We start from the raw sequence: 21,729 nt of genomic DNA on the forward strand, positions 1-21,729 counted from the left end.
TTAATAAAATAAATAAATAAATAAATAAAAACCCTTACTGACCCCAAACTATATATAGCTGTAACGGTCAACAGCTGGAGTGCCCTTGAGAGCCACCAGAGGGCCCTCCACATCAGACTATTGTCATTCCTTCACAAACTACATCTCCCATAACTCACTGTCCGGACTCTTCATCCATTATCACTTTTACCTGTGTCTCATTATTACCCCATATAAGCCTGGTTTTCGCATTCATTATCTGCGAAGTCTTGTTTAGTGTTACATTGCAATTCCGAGCATTCTCCCTGGTTTCATGTCTCTTAGTTTTTGCATTTCTTGCCTGTTCCGTGGATTACTCTTTTGCCCGTGTTCCCTGCCTTGTTGTGTTTGTTATTGTTTGGACTGATTAACCAGTGTTTATGACCTTTGCCTGTTTTCAACTACGATTGATACCGTTTCAATAAATTACGTCTACAATTGTATACGTCTGGCAACACTGGTCGAGCCTGACGTAGTATCAGCCAATAAAAAAGAAGAAGAAAGGGGTTATACAAAAGCCAATCAGAAAATAGCACTATTGTATCTGGGTAAGATTCAAGATAAGTCATGATCTCCTGTTTTAATGTTATACAAAATCACAACTTGTTTGACACAAACAATGACAACTTGACTGCTGTTAGAGAACGTTTCCCAGATAATTAGCATCAGTTTTTCATGAGTGTCTGTAACTTAGCCAACAGTTTTACAGCCTGTTCACTGACAACACCTGCTCAGAACTATAGTCTAGGCCTAATCATATTTTCGTTATCACACGATGACTGACATATTGTCACATTATAAACATCCCTCTCTCCAAATAGACTTAATAATTTTATAAGCACTAAATAAATTAAAGTGTATTGCATAGTCGATGTTATAGGTCACTTTTAAAATCATGTCATATGTCACTCTTACCGGTCTTTAAAACTTGAGAGCCCTGTATTCTACATCACTTACCTATCAAAAAAGCCAAAAAGCGGACGATCTGACGGGTTTTAGAAGATTAAATACAACCCGAAACTAAAAAACAGACCCGGCCTCTATTTGAGACCGGCCTTTATTTACCCCCCTACGGTGGCAGCCACACCAGGCGTTTGGGACTCGGCTATTATTTGAAGTTTTACGGTATATAGTGTATATTCTCTAGCCTTTACTAAAAAGGTAATTAACCCTTATGCACTATTCATTTTGAATGTACACTCCGGCTCAGAGACCCCAGTCAATAAAATGTGATTTTGTAACATAATAATGAATTAAAAAAACAAAACAAATGTAGCTAATATCACTCACTTTATTAATGTTTTATCTACATTTGTGCAGTGTTGAGGACTTAAGGTATTTTTTAAAATGTATATATATATATATAAAAAAAACAAAAACAACAACAACAAAAAATACATATATATAAATTTCATGCTTACATACAACCATGCGGATATCATTCTAATTTTATTTTAGAGCTAGCAAGTGTCAACCACGACAACAAGTCATTTTTGTTTTTAAAATTTCAGCAAACATCATTTGGGGTAAAAAATACCCCAATAGCATATAATTAAATATTATAATGTAGGATTGTTTTTTTTTTTAATTTTTGCTTGAGTGTAAACATTAGAAATGTTGTTCTGTTAAGATAAATGTATACAAAAAGGCACCAAACACAAATTAATTGATTGAAAAAAGTTTATTTTTGCAAAGCATATAAAAGTATTTGAAGCAAAAATAAAACAGAATAATTTAGAGATGCAACATATCAGTCACTGAAAGAGAGCAGCATTTAAGCACCGTCAAGCACATTCAAAAACACAGTACAGTACGGTACACTAACAGCTTTTTTTTACAAGCAAATTATTTTACCTTGCCCCAAAGTGGCATGTACAATAATCAAACCATTAAAACTGTTTTTGCAAAACACATCACTAGCAATGTGAAGCTAATTTCAGTATCTCACATGTAAAGGCCAATAGTGATATCCAAACATCTGTTCAGCCTTTGGATGTTGAAAGAGGACACTCTTGTATTTCAGCCTCATCTGTTGAACCTTTTGGACAATGAACTGTCATAGTGCAGGCCCGTATTCCTCCCAGTGGCTCGAGGACATTGAAGACCTTCTCCCACTCATCCTTCTCAGGGTCATAACACTGCACGATATCCACCATACACCTGCTGTTCCAGGAGTAACCACCCACCACGTAGATACGCTCCTTAAAGACGGCCACCCCAACATCGCTCTGACCCCTGGTCATCGGAGCCACCACTGTCCACTGGTCAGACGCAGGGCTGTAGAACTCACAGCTTAGCACATCATCGTAGTCATTAGTCCCCCGGAAGTGGTTTCCACCCATGACGTAGAGACGGTCGCCCACGGTGCACATGCAGTGCAGACCACGAAGCTCCATCATGTCTGCTCGTCTGCTCCACAAGTTTCTATCGGGCTCATAACACAGCAGCTCTTTCTGGAAAGCATCTCTTGTGATCCCACCTGATGGTATAAAAGATGAATGCAACTTAATTAACTTATTGAGGAACAAATGGATATTCATTTGACTTTCTAGAGGAAGCTTATTTATTTGTGCAGAAACACAAATCAGCAGAAAGGATGTGGTTAAGAGGCTGAAGAATAGGACATTTAACCTCAAGTCTTATACTGAGACCAGACCACCACTTGCACAAAACTCAATCCACCACCAATGTCCAACAGTGTGTTTATATATATATATACACATCATAGAAACATTCTGAAAAAAGTCATAAAATGTCACACCAGTGTCATTTCTACTACAACTCAAATGATGTTTTGTGTTTAATATAGCATACGGCAAGATTTTTTTTTAAAAACTTTTTGGAGAAAATGACTGACTCTCAGCAGTCTTGATAGGTCTAATTTTATAGTTAGTATTTAATAGAAAAATAATAAATTTAAATGAATACTTAAATTAAATTAAAAATATATACTATTTTATTTATACTTTTTAATTAATATAATTATAATTTCACAAATCTTATTTCAGCTCAAGCTGGATTTTTACTTTGTTAAATAAGTACACAAACTTTTGAAAAACTTTGTGTGCTGATGGAAATGACATAAAAAGTGCCTCTATATTATTCTTTTTATCGTTCTCTTCAAATGTCCTTATTTTTTATAATGTTTGGATGGTATGCAATTCTTCAAGCAACATGCTCATGGTTTCACAACAGGCCTGCCGTGCCCTTTTTAGACTGTGGCCTAACCTCAGATGAGTGACCCAATTCAGCTTGACGCAGCTCTGTTTCCTGGTTATCTGTTTCATGTTGCTTTTGATTCTTTTTCTGGGAACTTTGCCATTAGGTGAAGATTGCAAAGTTGCTAAGAGACCTCTAAACAGTATTCTTTCTTTTTTAAAAAAAAGAGTAATAAAAGAATTCTTGTGCAGTGCATTCATTAGACTCACGCTGAGGACTGTGGTGAATTAAGGCCACATGTTTTGTGAGCCAGATTTAATTAGTTTACAAAATCTCCCCTAATTATGTAGGGCAGATGTTACCACATTAATGCACAATATAGTTGTCCTTTTCACATTGATCTCACATTTTTGAGCTCCCAGTGTGGATACTCACCTGACACATACATCAGACCTCCATGTACCGTGCCAGCGTGTCCATAATGAGGTTCATGCATCGGTGCAACAAAAGTCCACTCGTTCTTGTTCAAGTTGTAGCACTCCACCGAATCTAAATGACAGACAGTTTTCTGTTTTTCCACCGTATTTTAAGCCAGAACAGAACATTTTGTACAGTGTAATTGCTAAAACATGTCCTTACCAATCTCCCCAGTGGCATTTCTCCCTCCAACAGCATAGAGCTTCCCCTTCAGAGCACTCAGATGGAAGAACGTCCTCTTCTCATTCAGAGAGGCCACCTGCAACCAGCGGTCAAAGCGAGGATCATACCTGTATGCGCTGTCAACAGCTGTCTTACCCTTGGTGTCATAAGTGCTCTGACCTCCTACAATGTAAAGAAACCCCCCTAGAAGAGCCACTCCGTGCTGGTAACGTGGGACCTCCATAGGTTGGAGGGCCCTCCAGGTGCCTCCGTCTTCCTCATCGTATAGCTTGAGCTCTTTGCTGACCACGAGTTGCTGCCTCATTACCCCACCCAGAACCACCAGGTGAGTGCAGTCGGATCGAATCCGGGTCCGTTCCGTCTGCAGCGCCGGCTGGAGGAAGGGAAGCATCTGATAGTTGCTGGCCTCCAGGAGGAGGTTGACACAGGCCGTGTCCGATCGCATGAACGGCACCACTTCCTCCTTTGCCACGCTTGCTGCTCCTTCTTCCATCTGGTCCTCCTGAGAGATCTGGAGGAGCTCAGCTGGGGACATCAGAGGGAAGCGGATGTGGCGCATCAGGGAGTAAGCAGCAGAACGACGCTCGCTTTGTTTATGGGACAGCCAGGCACGGGCGATGCGGTACAGCTCCATCTCAGAGAACCCCCTCAGAGAGTCGCTGGAGAGGGCGTACGTCATGCTCGCCTCGGACAAGTGCAGGAGGCGGCCGCTCTGCATCAACGCGGAGAAGTTCTCGCACACAAACATGTGGACGTGCCTTTGGACGTCTTCCAGAAGAAGATCTCTGGCAATGCGCTCCACTTCCACGCAGTTTTCGATAGTGATCTGCCATGTAAAAAAGGGGCTTATTTGAAAACTCGCGTCATGCGCAGATGAATAATTAATGCAAAGGAAAAATGAACACCACATCTTAAGTGTTTGTACCTCACTGCTAAGAAGCTGGTTGCAGAAGCTGAGAACAGGAAGCACCTGGAGGAAGCTCGCCGCCTCTAGTGTGTCCTGAAGGGTGCCGAGGCTCAGGCTCAGACGAGATGTGTAGATGAACTCGATGATGTTCTTCAGGCCAGTCGTGCTCACGCCATGGAGCTTAATCTCCTTCAGCTCCTGCTCTCTCATGCCTCCTGACACACCAAAAGAGAGAGGGAATTGATTTGATCAGTGTGAAGTAGAGTGCAAAGCGAAAACGCTTTTCCTTGGTAACCGAATTATAAACTACAATGCAGGAAAAATAAATAGACACGTTTGGACAAAATACTACAAATATTAACATTTTGGTGGATACTTGATAAGTTACAAATACACAGTGGATTCTGTGAATGTCAGTTTATGGCTTTTCACTGTAAATCATACGATGATTTGTTCTGTTTTTACTTCCCAAAAATGGTACATTTAGCAATATTTTACTGTCAATTACAGTTTAGATATATTACAGTTTTTTTTCCCATGTATGCATGGTTACTGTTAACCAATTCACATTTTTAGTGTTTTTACAGTGTAATAATTATTTTGATGTTATGGCTGATCACCAATATACTATTTTTGTCTATATACTGTAAAAAAATATATGATCAATAAGTGATGACAACATATGTTTTTACATTGCTTTAACTCATCAAAATAAGTTAAGCAATTTTCAACTTTTTTTATAAGTTAAACAAGATTCAACTTATTTTTACATACGTTTAGTGTAATTTAAAGGAGTAGTTCACTTTAAAATTAAAATTAGCCCATGATTTACTCTAACCTGACTCCGCCAGATGGATTTGCTCCGCATATCCATCTGGAAACCTCCCGTTGAAGTAGTTTTGGTAAGGGACGAAAATACTGGTTAGCTGATTGGCCTATGTTGGTGATAGACGGGCCAAATCAACCAATCAGATCAACGAAGTATATGACGTACTAACAGAGCGTATCTTTTCCTCTGAGAAAAGCCTCCAGAGCAGTGTTTTGCTCTTCTTTCAGTGAAGAAATGTAATTCCGATAAAACTTGCTCGATAGCCACGCTGATGCTAGTTTCATCCGCTGAAGCCGACATGTTCTTTAGACTGAACTGACGCGCTTCTCGTTGCGTCACACCTCAACCCGCCTCAAAGCCAACGCTGATTGGACGTTCGTTTGGTGAACTGCTCCCAAATTTTCTTTAACGGAAAGTATCCAGACTGATCTGCGAGTGAAACCTTGAAAGCTCGCGAGATCAGGATGGTCTCACGAGGCTAGATTTACTCACCCTCAAGCCATCCTAGGTGTATATGACTTTCTTCTTTCAGACGAATACAATTGTAGTTATATTAATAAACACCCTGACGCTTCCGGGCTTTATAATGGCAGTGGATTGCAACCATCAGATTGAAGCTCAAAAAAGTGCATCCATCCATTATAAAAGAACTCCACACGGCTCCGGGGGGTTGATAAAGACCTTCTGAAGCAAAGCCATGAGTTTGTGTAAGAAAAATATCCATATTTAAAACTTTATAAAGTAAATAACTATAGCTTCTGGCCAAACGAACATACGGATTTGATTACTCAAGTGTAAAGCGCAACTTATGCGAGTAATGCGACGTACTGCTGATATTTACGCTATGCCATGACATACTACGCTACTTCATAAGTTGGGTAAGTTGCGCTTTATATGCAAGTAGACTGTGTATGGCCCTTTGCCCGGAAGCTAGAGTTTTACTTTGTAGCGTATTAAATATGAATAAATTCATATGAAATTTTTTTCTTTCTTATTTTTTTCATTATTTTATAATGGATGGATTGGATGCACTTTTTTGAGCTTCGATCTGATGGTTGCAATCCACTGCCATTATAAAGCTCGGAAGCATCAGGGTGTTTATTAATATAACTCCGACTGTATTCGTCTGAAAGAAAGTCAAATACAGCTAGGGTGTAAATCATGGGCTAATTTTCATTTTAAAGTGAACTACTCCGTCGAAATTACTTAAACATCCAAGTTGATTGTACTTAAAAATTTAAAGACAGCAATTTTTATTTACAGTGTAAATAAATAAAAAGTGAAAATGATTAATTTATGCATCACAATGTTATAATGTACAGCATGAGGAGGGAGTATACATATATTTACTAAAAATGTAATTTAACAGTGTTTAAAATTATTAGTGTTTTTAAAGATTATTTTTAAGTGAGTGATAGATGACGGCAAAGGTAATGTAAATCTAAACATAGGGGAAATGAGCATGACCAAGGAACTATCCAATATCAATCAGTATCGATAAATTAAATAAAACACCTTGACTGATAACCAATATGGTACCAATATATAGTGGATCTCTATTTTTTGGGGGAGGGAAAAATAGAGCCAGATTTAGCCAGAATCATACAAACTGATAAACAGCAGTTATATTAAACAACATATAAAAACAAAACAACAACTGTAATAAGCTTTGCTAAGAGAATATTCTCCTCATGTTTGGCGAGACTCACCCGTGAACATGGCTTTGAAGTAGTCACTGGCTGAAGCCATGATGACCCTGTGAACTGGGAAAGTTTCACTGCTGTCACCAGGTACCAGTCTCACATCGCAAAGTGTCTCATCACCACGAAAATGATCCAACCCCTGCGACACGGCAAAATCTGCCATTAATATATACTTTTTGCAGTGAAATACACCAGTCTTTGTAAGTACACTGTATTCCTCTGTTTAAGGAAGTCAACTACCCCAGTAACAGCCTGTTTTCATAGATGTCCTTTGTCTTACCTTGAGTATGGCAGTGCCATGCTCCGTGCTGTTGAACACTTGTATTTGTGGCCTCGGAGGGGCACTGGGCTTTTGAGACACTGGTTTTGATGGGATTACAACTGGTTTTGGTGCAGGTTCTGGGGGTTTTGGAGTGGTCTCAGGTGGTCTTGGAGGAACCACCGCTGGGGGCTTGTCTGTTTGAGGAGGGGGTCGTGGCGGCTCCCTCTGCGATCTGCTTCCTATTCGTGAAAGTCTGCGATGCAGTTTTCCTTCCTCCCCACTGTTTCTGAAATAAAATCATTTTTAAAACTTCTACAGTCAGAGGGCTCGCAAAGGTGTGAGAGGTCCTATATGCGATTGTTAGATCACATGAAAGACCCACATTCCTCATTTCATCTTATTGTATATTATTTTATAATAATAATTAAAATAAAATTTAGTTGACCATTTTTATTCAATTCATACAGTTCACTAACCAACTGCATTGTTTTATGTACTTTATTTGAACCCTTTTCTGATTTCTGTATCCTGGGAGGCGCGGCCTCAACAAGAAAACGTGTTTTTTAAAAACAAAAAAACAAACAAAAAACTAAACTAAACTTAAAATCTATTTTAAGGGATACAATACAACAACGAAGAAATGATGTATGAAAGTACAAAGTTAATAAATATAACATGAATCCACCTGTCCTTTAATGAAAGGCCCATGATGCAATATCTTGAGGCAATCAGAACTTACCCCATGTTTTTTGTGTCTGCTTATTTGCTGTCCACAAAGGATTTCTGGTAGAAAAATGAGAACAAATGTGTCTAAGTTTCAACAGCAAGTTCAGAAAGCAGAAAGGGGAAGTTAGCGCTGCCATCTATGTGCAACGAACACAAAAAAGATGCCGATTAGACAGACACGGCCTCATCTCTATATGTGTGTGTGGAATGAGGGAGTTTCTTTAGTTAAGATCACAAAGATAATAGGCAGATAAACTTAAGCTAAATACTTACTTCTAAGTAACAGTACTACTCTTACCCATCCTCTTCAAAGCACTGACACACAAATGTAAAGTTCATAAGAGGGGGGAAATTCAGGAAAGATGGACTACATGAAATGAAAGGAGCTTACCAAGACGTGGTGCTTTCTCTGGGGGTTTCAAACGTGTCTTCTCATTATAACACAAAACATCATGCTGTGATCACATTCAGTCGACACAACTGGGTATGTAGAGTCTGTTTACCACAACCTCATTGACTTCCTGTGTCACTTCTCTCTCTCTTTTTAACACACACACCCTTACATGTTATTTCAAAACGTTCTCTCTTCCTCCTTTTGACATGTTACTTATTATAGGCTTCAGTTCATGCCTTAGCTCTTCCTTCGGCTGCATCTGCACTGTGATGTTGTGTTTGATACTCATGAGTTGAACCCATAGCTGGTGTTAAAAGAGGAAGCCCGATAGAAGATTTGCATTTCTTTTATGTGCTGCTTTAGCAGTTTGTTTACTGTATAGTGACTGTAAAAATGCCAAACAAAAAAGCTTCATGTTAAAGACCCAAGAGAAGAACCAATTACCAATTAAACTACAGAAAAATGCATGGTGGCCCTTTAAAAGCTGTACAGCCATTGAATTAGTTTTTTTCAGAGTGAAAAATCTAGTTTACCTCATACAAAAAGTATAGGAAGACAGCAGAAAGAGTATAGTATTTATTGTCAGATAAATATTATTACTGAAGAAATCGAATCAACAAACACCATTATTACTTTCGAGAATCTCATATTGTTTAGTTTTACCACACTGGATATTTGAACCAAATAGTAACTTAATGTTCAATATCCATTCAATACTGATCATAGTCTCACTTTGTTACAAAATCAGAAACTTTTCCCATTGCACATTAGTTTGTTGCCAGCTACAGAAGACATCTTGAAAACCACAATCATAAAGACACCTTTGTTATCTTTGTGCATTACTGACTTAGTCAAGTGAATCGCTCTCTTCCATAGTCAAATACATACAGTGGAGCACGTAGAGTCCAAAAAAAGCTCATTTACCAGACTATTATCCTCTATAGAGCTGCTTTATAGTTGAAATAAACGTTGTAATTATAACTGAAAAAATTAAATCCTGATACAGATGATGTTTTGTCTTCTGTATTCGAAAAAGTGCTATATAAATAAATGAGACTTTTACTTAATTACTGAGTGGAGATTCATCAGGTACTAAAATAATTCACTCTCAGTCAAAATAGTGTGGAATTTATGTAGTGCAGTTCATAATAAACAAAAACTGTATTAAAACAATGCAGACACAGTGAACATTTGCTTTAATGTCATTCTTGTGACTTAAAGCAACAATAGTTTCCTGAATACATTTAGTATTAATAGTGGATAAAGTGGACCTTTGCAGTGCTCTGCTCTCTGTGCTAAAGTAGAAATTACTAGAGTCCCTTTTGCTGTTCAAAGTCTGGAGAACTGAATGAGGTTCCTGTTGATCTCAGCAACATTTCTGCAACCTAGAAGAATAAGAGGCGATTTGAGGTGAAGAGAAATGTCAGACAGCAAAACGTGACCCATTTTTTGTTATGAGACATGCGGCACATTGCATTTTACACAGTAGACTGACCTGACAGCGCCATGGATAAACGAAGCTCATCCTGTAGTATCTGCAAGATCTCTCTCAATCCTTCCTCACCCTGTTCAAAACATACCTTATATGAACATCTTATCTGCACCAATTACACACAAGTATCCCACAATTTGTTAAAGGTAACTTTAGAACAGGCTTAAAGGATTAGTTCACTTTAAAAAAAACTTTTGCTGATAATTTACTCACCCCCATGTCATCCAAGATGTCCATGTCTTTCTTTCTTCAGTCGAAAAGAAATTAAGGTTTTTGATGAAAACATTCCAGGATTTTTCTCCATATAATGCACTTTGCTGGGCACCAAACGGTTCAAGGTCCAAAAGACAGTTTCAGTGCAAACTGCAAACTGTTCAAAGGGCTTTAAACGATTCCAGACGATGAATAAGGGTCTTATCAAGCGAAACGATCGCTCATTTCAAAAATAAATAAAGTTTAAGTTTAATAATGTCAAATGCTCGCCTTTCTCTGTTCTGTGATGCACGTTCGTGACTCTCCTGTTCGAACTCGTTCATCAAAATGAACAAATCTTTTTTCGAGTCATTTGGTTCATTTAACGAACGAATTGACTCGGAAAAAGATTCGTTCATTTTGATGAACGAGTTCGAACAGGAGAGTCACACAGAACAGAGCAAGGCGAGGATTTGAGCTTATAAAACTTAAACTTTGTTATTTCTTTTTTAAATGAGCGATCGTTTCGCTTGATAAGACCCTTATTCATCGTCTGGTGTCGTTTAAAGCCCTTTGAACAGTTTGCAGTTTGCACTGAAACTGTCTTTTGGAGCTTGAACCGTTTGGTGCCCAGCAAAGTGCATTATATGGAGAAAAATCCTGGAATTTTTTAATCAAAAACCTTAATTTCTTTTCGACTGAAGAAAGAAAGACATGGACATCTTGGATGACATGGGGGTGAGTAAATTATCAGCAAAAGTTTTTTTTAAAGTGAACTAATCCTTTAAGCCGACTGGTGCAAATTTTCAAGCATCAGAAACACTAAAAAAAACACTGATTTCCACACAGTTACCTTGTAAGCGAGACCCCAGATTGCTGGTCTGCCAATAAACACACATTTGGCTCCCAAGGCTATGGCCTTCAGCACGTCATTGCCAGTGCGGATCCCTCCATCCATGTAGACCTCGACCCGGCCCTGCACTGTATCCACAATCTCAGGCAGACAATCTATCTATGTGACATGTAAGGTCAAGATGTAAGCGTCTGTATGATGGGAATCATATTTAAACTACAGACACATTGATAGAGTCCCTTACTGTTGCGGGACCTCCATCCAGTTGTCGGCCCCCATGATTAGACACAATTATTCCCTGGACGCCATGCTCTACAGCCAGCTCTGCATCCTCTTTAGTAAGGATGCCCTTGATGATTATAGGCAGCCGTGTTATAGACTGGAGCCAGCCCACATCCTTCCAGCTGATCGACGGGTCCAGGGTATTAGCTGGGGTCCCGTACTTCTCCTGGGATTCTGCCTGGTCCTGTACAGAGATCCAGAGGGATTCATACAAACAGACAGTGCATACAGTAACAAGACATGCTCAAACACACAGTGTTCATACAGGGAGCGCACATTTGAATCCAGCTCGCAATATTTCCCATTACTTCTCCCCATTATTTCACTGCCTTCCTCTACAGCAAGGAAGAACCCTTGCTCTACTGTATTATAAATGAGAAAAGTCCAAAAATTAAACAATAAATAAACAAACAAATAAATTAGTGCTGTCCACGTTAACATGCGATACATTTTTTCCAATTTAACGTGTTAAAAATATTTAGTATAAAATATTTATCAGCGCAGTATCGTGTGCAAAAACAGTGCGCAAGAATAGAGTTCTCTTTCGCGCTTGAACGAACAATAACATGCACAATTATGCCAAAATGCCCATTTTGTCGAGTGTCCTCATAAGAGTATATGAGTGAAATAAAGTCTTAAATGAACGTAAAGAGTTGTGAGAAAATGTGTGCCACGCATTACGTCATCACGTTGGAAAGGTCACGCGTGACATCGTTAAACATCCGGGATATGCACACGTAAGGACCATTTTAACAATAAACTTACACAAATACATATATGTGTCATTCAACATACAACATACAACTTTGAATGGTCCTCCTACTCCAAACTTGTAAACACTGGGTCGTTACTTCCGACTACGTCATGCGTGACCTTTCCAACGCAATGACGTAATGTGTGGCGCATCTCAGAGATAGTACAAGACGGGCATTTGTGGTTAAAAAGTATATAATTCTTTTTTTTTTTTTTTGAAAATGACTGATCGTTTCACTAGATAAGACCCTTATTTCTCGACTGGGATCGTGTCGAGCCTTTGAAGCTGCATTGAGACTGACATTTGGACCTTCAAACCGTTGGTTGCCATTGAAGTCCATTATATGGAGAAAAATCCTGGAATGTTTTCATCAAAAACCTTAATTTCTTTTCAACTGAAGAAAGAAAGACATCTTGGATGACATGGGGGTGAGTAAATTATCAGGAAATTTTTATTTGAAAGTGAACTACTCCTTTAAACAGGACAGCAGCCACTAATGCTGTCTGTCATTAATGTTAATCAGTGAACAAATGGAACAGAGAAAATGAATAACTGCTATTGACTAAAGAACTTTTGTAGCTTGAATAAAGATTAATCTATATTTAATTTATAATACTTTAAGTGCAGACTGTTTGTATATTTCCTAACTGTTAGACAGGTAGGAAGGGCACAGGTAAATATGACATTTATTATGGAAAAAAGATAGCTTTCAATTACACTGTAATGTTGAATGGCTATAATTAATGTATATATATATATATAAAATAAATCAATTTCATCGAGAGATCATTAGCTGTATTAGTATTTGTGATACTGGCCTTCCTTCAAAAAAAAGATGCCATTAAACAAATATTTAAAATATACGGTCTTTATGTTGATTCTACATTAATTTGGAGATTAACTGTGAAATTATTAAATTATAAAATGTACAAAAACGTAAGTGTTTTTAATCGTTAATCAAAAAACAATTGTGAGTTAGGGTTCTAGTTAATTTTTTGAATCGTTTGACAGCACTAAAATAAATAATTAGTTCCCCTACCTGAAACATCCCATCAAAGTTCTTGACCTTCAGGTGAGGTGGGAGCTTAAACTGGTTGCGTATGTCATTGCGGCGTTTGCCGGTGTAGGGCACGTCCACTGTAAACACCAGAGCTTTGTAGCCAAGTGCCTCCACTCTGTGTATAATCTGCTCCGAGAGCTTACGGTCCCGGTACAAGTACAGCTGGAACCAACGATACCCGTCAGGTGCTGCTTCTGCGATCTCCTCCACTGAACATGTGGAGTATGTGCTGGTTATGTAACAGGTGTTCACTGCTTCAGTGGCTGGGAATTGAAAGAAGACCAGAACGGAGAGATAAGATGGAAAAGAGTAAAGCTATAGCTTCAGATTTAGTGTCCATCTTGGCCAAAATGTTGCATAACACAGGAATTAGTGCAACTAAATCACTTCATCACACTCAGTCCTCCTCTCACCTCTAGCAGTGGCTAGTTCTCCCTCATGCCATGCAAGGCAGTGGAAGGCTGTGGGAGCAATTCCCACAGGAAAGCTTATTTCCGTTCCCAGCACAGTGGTCTGAGTGTCATTGATCGACACATCCCGTAAGATCCGTGGCCTGAGGCGGATCCTGAAAGAGATGATATTTTCATATTGTATGAGATTAGTTACAAGTTTGGAGCATAGAGTTGCCTAATAGAGTATATGTGGATTTAAAAGCAGAATGGTACCGTTTATAAGCCTGCAGGTTGTCATCTCTGGTTGTACATTCATCAGCTCCGGCTTCATAATAGTCCCATGCTAACTTTGAGAGGTGCTGCTTGGCATATTTCTCAAAATCATTCAAACAGACCATAGTCATTTCTGCACAAACGCCTTCCTCGCTTAAAAAAAAAAAAAACACACACATCGTCATGACATCATCAGTATGTACACAACTGATATAATTTCAGCATTAATATCACATTATCACTGATGCAGAGTTTACATCAATATTATATTCCCATTTAGATTATTTACCTTTCCAAGGTCAATGAATAGATATATCAACAAAATGAGTTTCATATTTTTCACGTGATACTTTTCCAAGGCCAATTTTACACTAGTAAATGATTTAAACACATTTAAAACTTCGCTACATAAAAATGTAGACATGGTATATTAGTACTCAAAACCACTGAACAAATGACCTGCATTCAAACAAATAATCAGATCTAAAGGTTTATGCATCTTATTTGTCAATTTCAGGTTGAATATTACAGTTAAATAGTATCATATGCAACAACTCTACCTTGAAAACACAAACAAGAGGTCTGTTTTACCTTTTTCTGGTGGTTTAGACAAATTTAGGTCACAGCACAGTGGACTGCTCCGGTGCTTTTAGCCAACTACCTTTGGCAGTCAAAACACTGATTAACATTAAAGACTGAACCAGGGTGGAAACACAAGTGGGTTGGGATTAACTTTGGAACTCTAGCTATGAGCCAGAGTTTGGCTTTTACAAGACCCTGCATTCCCGTACTGAGACTTTATGATTACATAGTGAACTGGAAGGTATTGTCACGCTAATATTTGTTAGAAAAATCAGTGTTTCAATTAGTCAATAAACTTATGCACTAATTTTTATGCACAACCACTGAAAGTTAATAATTAAAGCAGGACATCAGATCTGTTCTTGTAGTCCTCAGAAACTCCTGACCTATGGACTTAATCAAGTACTGCTTTTAAAGGACTGAAGCAACCCGATGTTTACTCATCTATCAGTTCATTTAACTCTGAAAGAGCCCAAAACAACCTACAAATACTGGAAGAAATGATCAGCATTGTAACTCCAACCCAAATCTCTGGTTATATTGGACTTACAGTATCTCACAAAAGTGAGTACACCCCTCGCATTTCATCAAACATGTTAGTATATCTTCTCAAGGGACAATACTATAGAAATGAAACTTGGATAGATTTTAGAGTAGTCAATGTGCTGCTTGTATAGCAGTATATATTTACTGTCCTCTGAAAAAATTGCGGGCTTTCTTGTGAGCCAGCTTCAGAAGAGGCTTTCTTCTGGGACGACGGCCATGCAAACCGACTTGTTGCAGTGTGCGGCGTATGGTCTGAGCACTGACAAGCTGACCTTCCGCTTCTGCAACATCTAAAGCAATGCTGGCAGGACTCATGCGTCTGTTTTTTGAAGCCAGCTTCTGCACCTGATGCACAGCACGAGGACTCAACTTCTTTGATTGACCCTTGCGAGGCCTGTTCCAAGTGGAACCCGTCTTGGAAAACCTCTGTATGACCCTGGCCTGTACTGTAACTCAGTTTCAGGGTGTGACCAATCTTCTTATAGCCTAGGTCAACTTTGTGGAGAGCAACAATTCTATTTCTCAAATCCTTAGAGAGTTCTTTGCCATGAGGTGCCATGTTGAACATCCAGTGGTCAGTATGAGAGAATTGTACTCAAAGCACAAATTTTAACTGCTTTGATACAAGATACACAAATTTGTAGGTCCTGTCAAGCAGACAAAAACATGAACATGATGAATAGGACATGTGGCTTTGCGTGGTTAAACGACGTACAGCTATTATCACTAAGGGTGTACTCACTTTTGTTGCCAGCTATTTTGACAATAATGGCTGTATGTTGAGTTATTTTCAGAGGACAGTAAATACTACTATACAAGCAGCACATTGACTACTCTAAAATATATCCAAATATATGTGAGGGGTGTACTCACTTTCGTGAGATACTGTATATGCAACCAGCCTGTGTGCAATGTAGTTTTGCTAGCAAATGGGGCCTGGGACTGACCCATGGTGTTTATTGTGTTTGCAGTGGCTGGAAATGTGCTGACCATAGAATAAACTCTGGTGCACGTGCACAAGTGTAGCCTCCCTCACAGTTCTCTACATGTGATGCAACCACCTGCTCTGTCCAACTAACCAGTGAGATAGCAAAGTCTGAGTGAGAACCATTTTTTACAGCCTATGGTGAGAACATGTCAAATAAAATTCTGACAGGTGGCCAAAACTGATATATTTGTATATACATTTATACCATGTTACATTATTTCTTCAGATATACAAGGCATATCAAGTTTTTTTCCCAACTTTTTTTTAGACATAAAAAAAGACTAATAATAGTAAATATACACATTCAAAATGATTAAATTGTAATGCTACCATACAAAAGTATGGGGTCAGTAAGATTTTTTAAATACATTTTACACAAGATTTTCTATTTAAAAAAAATGCCGTTTTTTAAAACTTTCTTAGAATCCTGAAAAAATATGATATTAACAGCACAACTGTTTTTAACATTGACAATAATAAGAAATGTTTCTTGAGCAGCAAATCAACACATTGGAATGATTTCTGAAGGATCATGTGACACTGAAGACTGGAGTAATGATGCTGAAAATTCAGCTGTGCCATCACAGGAATAAATGGGATTTTAAAATATATTCATTTTGAATTGTAATAACATTTAACAATATCAGTGTTTTTATTCTATTTCTGATCAAATAAATGCAGCCTTGGTGAGAATTGTAGCATTAGAATTCTTTGAAAAACATAAAAAAAATCTTTTGAACAGCAGTGTATTAATCCCCTAGTTCACGCGCGCGCGCACACACACACACACAATTATAAAAAAGTTAATCTAGATGTTTATGAAAAAGAAGTATATGAAACCTTTACTATTCTGCTAAAAAGTGCATACTGTGCCAATTTAATAATATAAAAAATTAAGTAATTCTGCCCATTTTGCCCGTTTGACACTCAAGACTGCCAAGTTATTTATAAATTTACCAGTTTGGCATTGTGTACTGCATGTCACCCCTTACAGTGTTTTATTTCACATCACAAGCATTACTGAGTCGTTTAAGCAAGTAATTTTTGCTTAGATTACAAATACTTATGTCAGAAATTGTCACACGTATGTTTTTGGGGCAGACAGCCACTATACTGAGTAATGAATAACAAACATACTATTCAAACAAACATCAGATTCCATTTGCAACAACATGCTAATGCAACTTTTCTGTGTATATCCAGAAAGATTTAGCCTAACCTTTGGACATTATTTTTTCAAATAAAATGCTGTATTTATTTGTCTTTTGTTGGCAGAGTCTGTCATTAGAAAGAATTATGCATTGTACAGCATCAACTAATACAGCAGCAATAACTCGTCTCACTGATCCTGTTTCAATCCTACCACATGGTTTTCTGATACATGGCCTATTTCCCCTTTTTAACTCTCTTATCTAACCATCTTCCTAGAGTTGGGTTGTTCTACATAAAGCCTCTCATTTTGGCATCAGCATCTTAATTCTGTGTTTCCGGCAGATGTGTGCTTAATGTGTTAGCAAACTGCTAGTCACTTACCCACTAGAGCTCAATATGTTCATATTGTTATGACACTCCAGTTCTGCATGTGTATGACGTTCACAGTCTAGGAAAAAGCATTTAATAACACAAGATTAATTATTTTGTCTAATTCTTTTTCTTTTATGAACCTTCATCTTTTGATCCATATGTTGTCATTTGCCAGACAACACACAGGCCTCTGAAACAGAACAAATGAACACTAGGTGGCGATAGTAAGCAAATAAAGACATTTTTAGAAAGATTTTGAGCACATAAACAAAATCTTGATGCACACAACCCTACTTATCAACGTTTCTGCAGGGGACTACAAGCTCCAACCAAAGTCTGGTCAAATCTTAATAACAATTTTTCCTCTATGATGATAACCTCATAATAGCAATGTTCAGGAAAAAGTTTACATGAGATAAACGAAAAGTATTAGTAGGCCTATTGCAGTAAAAGTTTCCTAAGATCGACTGTAGTGATTGGCTTCTATTCATGTGACAGCTCTTATCTCACACAATTTAGCTGCTGTCACTCATGTTTTAAAGCATTTCTTTGTTTTTGAGATCTTATATTATTTACCAAATGTAGCCTATCTTACTGGAGGAATCCATATCTAAGACAGGATTTAAAATAGAAAATGCTTTACTTAAACCAAATCGAACAATATTTTTTTTTTTTTTTTTCATATCCAAGTTAATTACTTTTTGCTATACACTCTTAAAAATTGCCATCTAGATTCCATGATGAACCTTTAACATTCATGGAACACTTCATTTCACCAAAGGTTCTTTATAGTAGTAAAAGATTCTTTAGGTTTTTAAAATGTTCTTAGTTTTAGAAATGTTCACTGAAAGGTCCTTTGGGGAATCAAAAATGGTTCTTCTGTGGCATTGCTGCAAAAATCCCCTTTTGGAACCTTTTTTTAAGAGTGTGTGAAGTCATTTGTACCCTTCCTGTGTGGGTGTGTAGTTGCTTACCTTGTCACTGAAGCTCTTGATTTGCTCCTGAGATGTGTACGGTGTTTCCCTGCCTCATGTGTTCATGTAGGACAACAGTGGCTCAACAGGGCCTCCGGGCTGCTGTACGCACGCACGCACGCACGCACGCACGCACACACACACACACACTAAGAGTCACTAAGCCCTACAGTCAGCACTAGCCCAGTCCTCGTATTGTACAGGGGTGAAAAAGGGACCAGAAACAACTTTTTGTTTCAATTGTATGCTTGGAATGACTGAGGGTCACTGGCATTCCATCAATGTGCTTTTGTGTGTTCTGACTTTCTTTCGGAATATTTTTCTGAATCTAGCCGATTAAATACTATATTGTTGGCTCTGTGACGAATTGCTTTCTATGTTTTGTAAGTCACTTTGGATAAAACATGTAAATATTTTGGACAATATACTATTTTAATTATTGTGAGTACAGTTTTACAACAATGAGGATTTTATGCCACCACTTGATTCAGTGACTTTTTTCAAAAAAGAGATACACATAATAGATACATTTATTTAATAATTAAATAATAATGGAGAGGATACACTAGCGTTAAAATGTTTGGGGTCTGTATATGTATATATAAAATGCAATGTATTGCTGAGATGTCAAAGCTGTATTTTCAGCATAATTACTTCAGTCTTCAGTGTCACATGATCCTTCAGAAATCATTATAATATGCTGATTTGCTGCTCAAGAATAATTTCTTATAATTATCAATGTTAACAACAGTTGTGCTGCTTTCTATTTTTGTAGAAACAGTGATAGTACGTTTTTAAGGATTCTTTGATGGATATAAAGTTTACAAGAACAGCATTTATTTGAAATAGAAATCTTTTGGAACACAGTCTTTACTGTCACTTTTGATAAATTGAATACATCCGTGGTGAATAAAAGTATTGTTTTCTGTAAATGTTTGAATACAATGTATTATAAAGTATTACAAAGAAAGCTTTATATAGAGACTATAAAGGTTGGAAGTCCCCATGTTAGAGGAAAGTATCAGTGTCTGAACTCACCATGAACGAAACAAAACTCCACTTAACGGCATTCATGCCATGCATGTGCTAAAACTAAAATCAGATTCTCCCTCTATTTCATTACCTCTTTATTGCACTTACTTAATTTAAATCAAATTACAATATTGACACACAGTATTTCTGTGAGTGCGTGTTTTTATTTTGGCTTTGCAGAGAGAGTTTTGAGGGCCAGGCTCTTTGGACTCAGGTGTTAATTGTGTTAATCCACAGGCTCTGATGTTAATCATATCTTTCCATCTCTTTCTTCTTGGTTTCTCTACCCTGCTTCAAATACACAACCTCGTAGTCATCTCAGTTCAACCCCTCTCTCTTAAATTTGAAGTGAGGTCTGGGTGGAAAACCTTTTTCACATGCTGCTGCTGCTGCTGCTGCTGTCTGTGCCCCTGGGCTACTACACCGTTAGCCCACAACATATGTGTTAGATTGAGCAGAGTTCTCCTGCCCTGGTCACAATCTTTTGTCTTTACCTCAGCGCTCGCTTTCTCAATCTCTCCTTCCATCTCTCTCTAGGTCTAGTGGTTGAGTTCAGTTTGAAGAGTTAATGTTTTTTTTCTTCTCTGTTCTTTCGTTTCACATCTTTGTGAATCAAAACAGCGCCTACTGCTCGTCACAATACAGCCTCCGGATCAAAAACACCCTCCTCTGTCTGTCAAACACAGTTTGAGTTCATCACACATGGATCCTCACCACACATTATTGAATGTATGACTGTGTTTATGCATGTATGAAAGAGAGAGACAGGGGTCAAATGGTCAGAAGCTCTTTTTCAGAACTTAAATCTGTAAAAAAAAAAAAAACGGACACAATGCAATGCGTAATTCAAAATACAGGTAAAACACATGTGGAAAATCAATACAAAAAATCCCTCATATTAACACGGTACATTGGATAACCGTATCGGATAATCGTAATCATAATTTTACTTATCGAGTGCATATTTCAATCCCTGAATTAAAGGAGAACTCCGGTCAATTTTAACATTGAGCTAATTTTTTTGTACATTTGGAGTGCAGTCAGTACAGACAAAAACGACAAAAATCGGTGTTGCCTACACCGTGTTATCCTCTTTTTAAAATTCGCACCCTGTTGACTTCAATGGGGCAAGTTCTAAACCTGCTTTTAGCCTCTTAACAACCTTAATGTGTCATTACAAGTGCACAGCCATGTGAGTGGTGTTATTAAGTGTGACCACGGTCAATCTGACTGCAGTAGATGAGCAAGATATTAATAAAAATGATGTTAATTCAGCCAGCTCACATACCCGTATTTACTTCCTGTTCTCTTACGAGAGTATCTCTCGTACTGCGTAATAGCTTACGCTATGGGAAAAACTCTTTTCCGCGAGATATTGAAGCCAAAAATTATCCTTAATTTTTTATTAATGTAAAACGCTTTGCAGCAGCAAGCAGACATAGGCGAAACAGCTCGCGCGCCTATTGGTTGCTCTGCAGCAAATGCAGCAGCCTATCGAGAGAGACTCTGCGTGACGTAATGACCAATGGGGGCAATTCGCGCCCATATCGTCACGTCCCGCCAGAAGGGGCGTGGTCTCACCCTATAAATATGCTCGTTAGGCTGATACAAGCTGATTTTTACCTCTTCAGCGAAGCACACGCATCGCTGGATCCGGAGTGAGAAGCCGCGCCGTCGAAGCAAGCCTTTCAGCGGGACGAGCTCTGGAGTCGCTGGCCTCGCCGCCTTCAACTGCCGTACCTGCTGCGCTTTCCGGCGTTCTATATCCTTTCATACTCTGTGTGTATTTACTCTGTTGAGAGTGTTTGCTCGCTTACTTGACGCGACTCACACTTCTCTCACAAAAAGAGCTGCGTCTTTTTAAAGATGCCTTCCTGTGGCTCGTGCCGCGCCCCGCTCAGCGATGGAGACCGGCACGTCATCTGTGTTTCCTGCCTGGGTGAGGATCACGCGGCTCTCGCGCTCGCTGACGGCGGATGCCCTCATTGCGAGTTTTTGCCCATGGTGACTCTGAGGACTCGCCTGGCATCATTCTCCGAGCCTTCACCGCAGCCCGCCGTGGTGCCGCGCCGCAAGAAGCGCCGCGCCCAGCGCGCTCCCGAGCTTTCTCCAGCCCGCCAAAGCTCG

The 21,729-nt window shown here is 38.6% G+C and overlaps 2 protein-coding genes across 4 annotated transcripts; both read right to left on the bottom strand.

Annotated features, from left to right (window-relative positions):
* Positions 1-1,773: 1,773 nt before the first annotated feature.
* si:rp71-68n21.9 (kelch-like protein 9) lies at positions 1,774-9,576 on the bottom strand. Of its 2 annotated transcripts, none has more exons than XM_056241459.1 (8): positions 8,656-9,576; positions 8,278-8,321; positions 7,557-7,818; positions 7,283-7,415; positions 4,763-4,959; positions 3,817-4,663; positions 3,613-3,726; positions 1,774-2,497 (listed from the first exon to the last, which is right to left on the bottom strand). In XM_056241459.1, exons 2-8 carry the CDS (start codon positions 8,280-8,282, stop codon positions 2,001-2,003), a joined length of 2,055 nt encoding a protein of 684 aa, XP_056097434.1. In that variant the 5' UTR covers positions 8,283-8,321; positions 8,656-9,576; the 3' UTR covers positions 1,774-2,000. The 2 variants fall into 2 exon arrangements, with proteins under 2 accessions (XP_056097434.1, XP_056097423.1); XM_056241448.1 differs by having other exon boundaries at positions 7,557-7,824.
* Positions 9,577-9,800: 224 nt separating this feature from the next.
* Positions 9,801-18,622, bottom strand: hao2 (hydroxyacid oxidase 2 (long chain)). Of its 2 annotated transcripts, XM_056241469.1 has the most exons (9): positions 18,571-18,622; positions 17,606-17,672; positions 13,957-14,109; positions 13,705-13,856; positions 13,271-13,554; positions 11,440-11,661; positions 11,196-11,354; positions 10,154-10,223; positions 9,801-10,043 (listed from the first exon to the last, which is right to left on the bottom strand). In XM_056241469.1, the coding sequence occupies exons 2-9, from the start codon at positions 17,626-17,628 to the stop codon at positions 9,988-9,990; spliced, it is 1,119 nt and encodes a 372-aa protein (XP_056097444.1). In that variant the 5' UTR covers positions 17,629-17,672; positions 18,571-18,622; the 3' UTR covers positions 9,801-9,987. The 2 variants fall into 2 exon arrangements, with proteins under 2 accessions (XP_056097444.1, XP_056097451.1); XM_056241476.1 differs by lacking the exons at positions 17,606-17,672; positions 18,571-18,622 and adding an exon at positions 14,548-14,571.
* Between the last annotated feature and the right edge of the window lie 3,107 nt (positions 18,623-21,729).

Source organism: Rhinichthys klamathensis, unplaced genomic scaffold (assembly GCF_029890125.1).
Source record: "Rhinichthys klamathensis goyatoka isolate OS25496 unplaced genomic scaffold, OSU_Roscu_1.1 h1tg000021l_1, whole genome shotgun sequence".
Lineage (NCBI taxonomy): Eukaryota > Metazoa > Chordata > Actinopteri > Cypriniformes > Leuciscidae > Rhinichthys > Rhinichthys klamathensis.

What these genes read in the sequence shown, in the direction of transcription:
- si:rp71-68n21.9 (XM_056241448.1), bottom strand. An exon ending in ACCAGCTTCTTAGCAGTGAG is followed by an intron (nt 4,664 to 4,762) that starts GTACAAACACTT and finishes TTTACATGGCAG; the next exon opens with ATCACTATCGAAAACTGCGT. An exon ending in AGGTCTGATGTATGTGTCAG is followed by an intron (nt 2,498 to 3,612) that starts GTGAGTATCCAC and finishes TTATACCATCAG; the next exon opens with GTGGGATCACAAGAGATGCT.
- hao2 (XM_056241469.1), bottom strand. Translation starts at nt 17,628, where the DNA reads ATGAACATATTGAGCTCTAGTGG. An exon ending in AACATATTGAGCTCTAGTGG is followed by an intron (nt 14,110 to 17,605) that starts GTAAGTGACTAG and finishes TTTTTTTTTAAG; the next exon opens with CGAGGAAGGCGTTTGTGCAG. An exon ending in AACCTGCAGGCTTATAAACG is followed by an intron (nt 13,857 to 13,956) that starts GTACCATTCTGC and finishes CATCTCTTTCAG; the next exon opens with GATCCGCCTCAGGCCACGGA.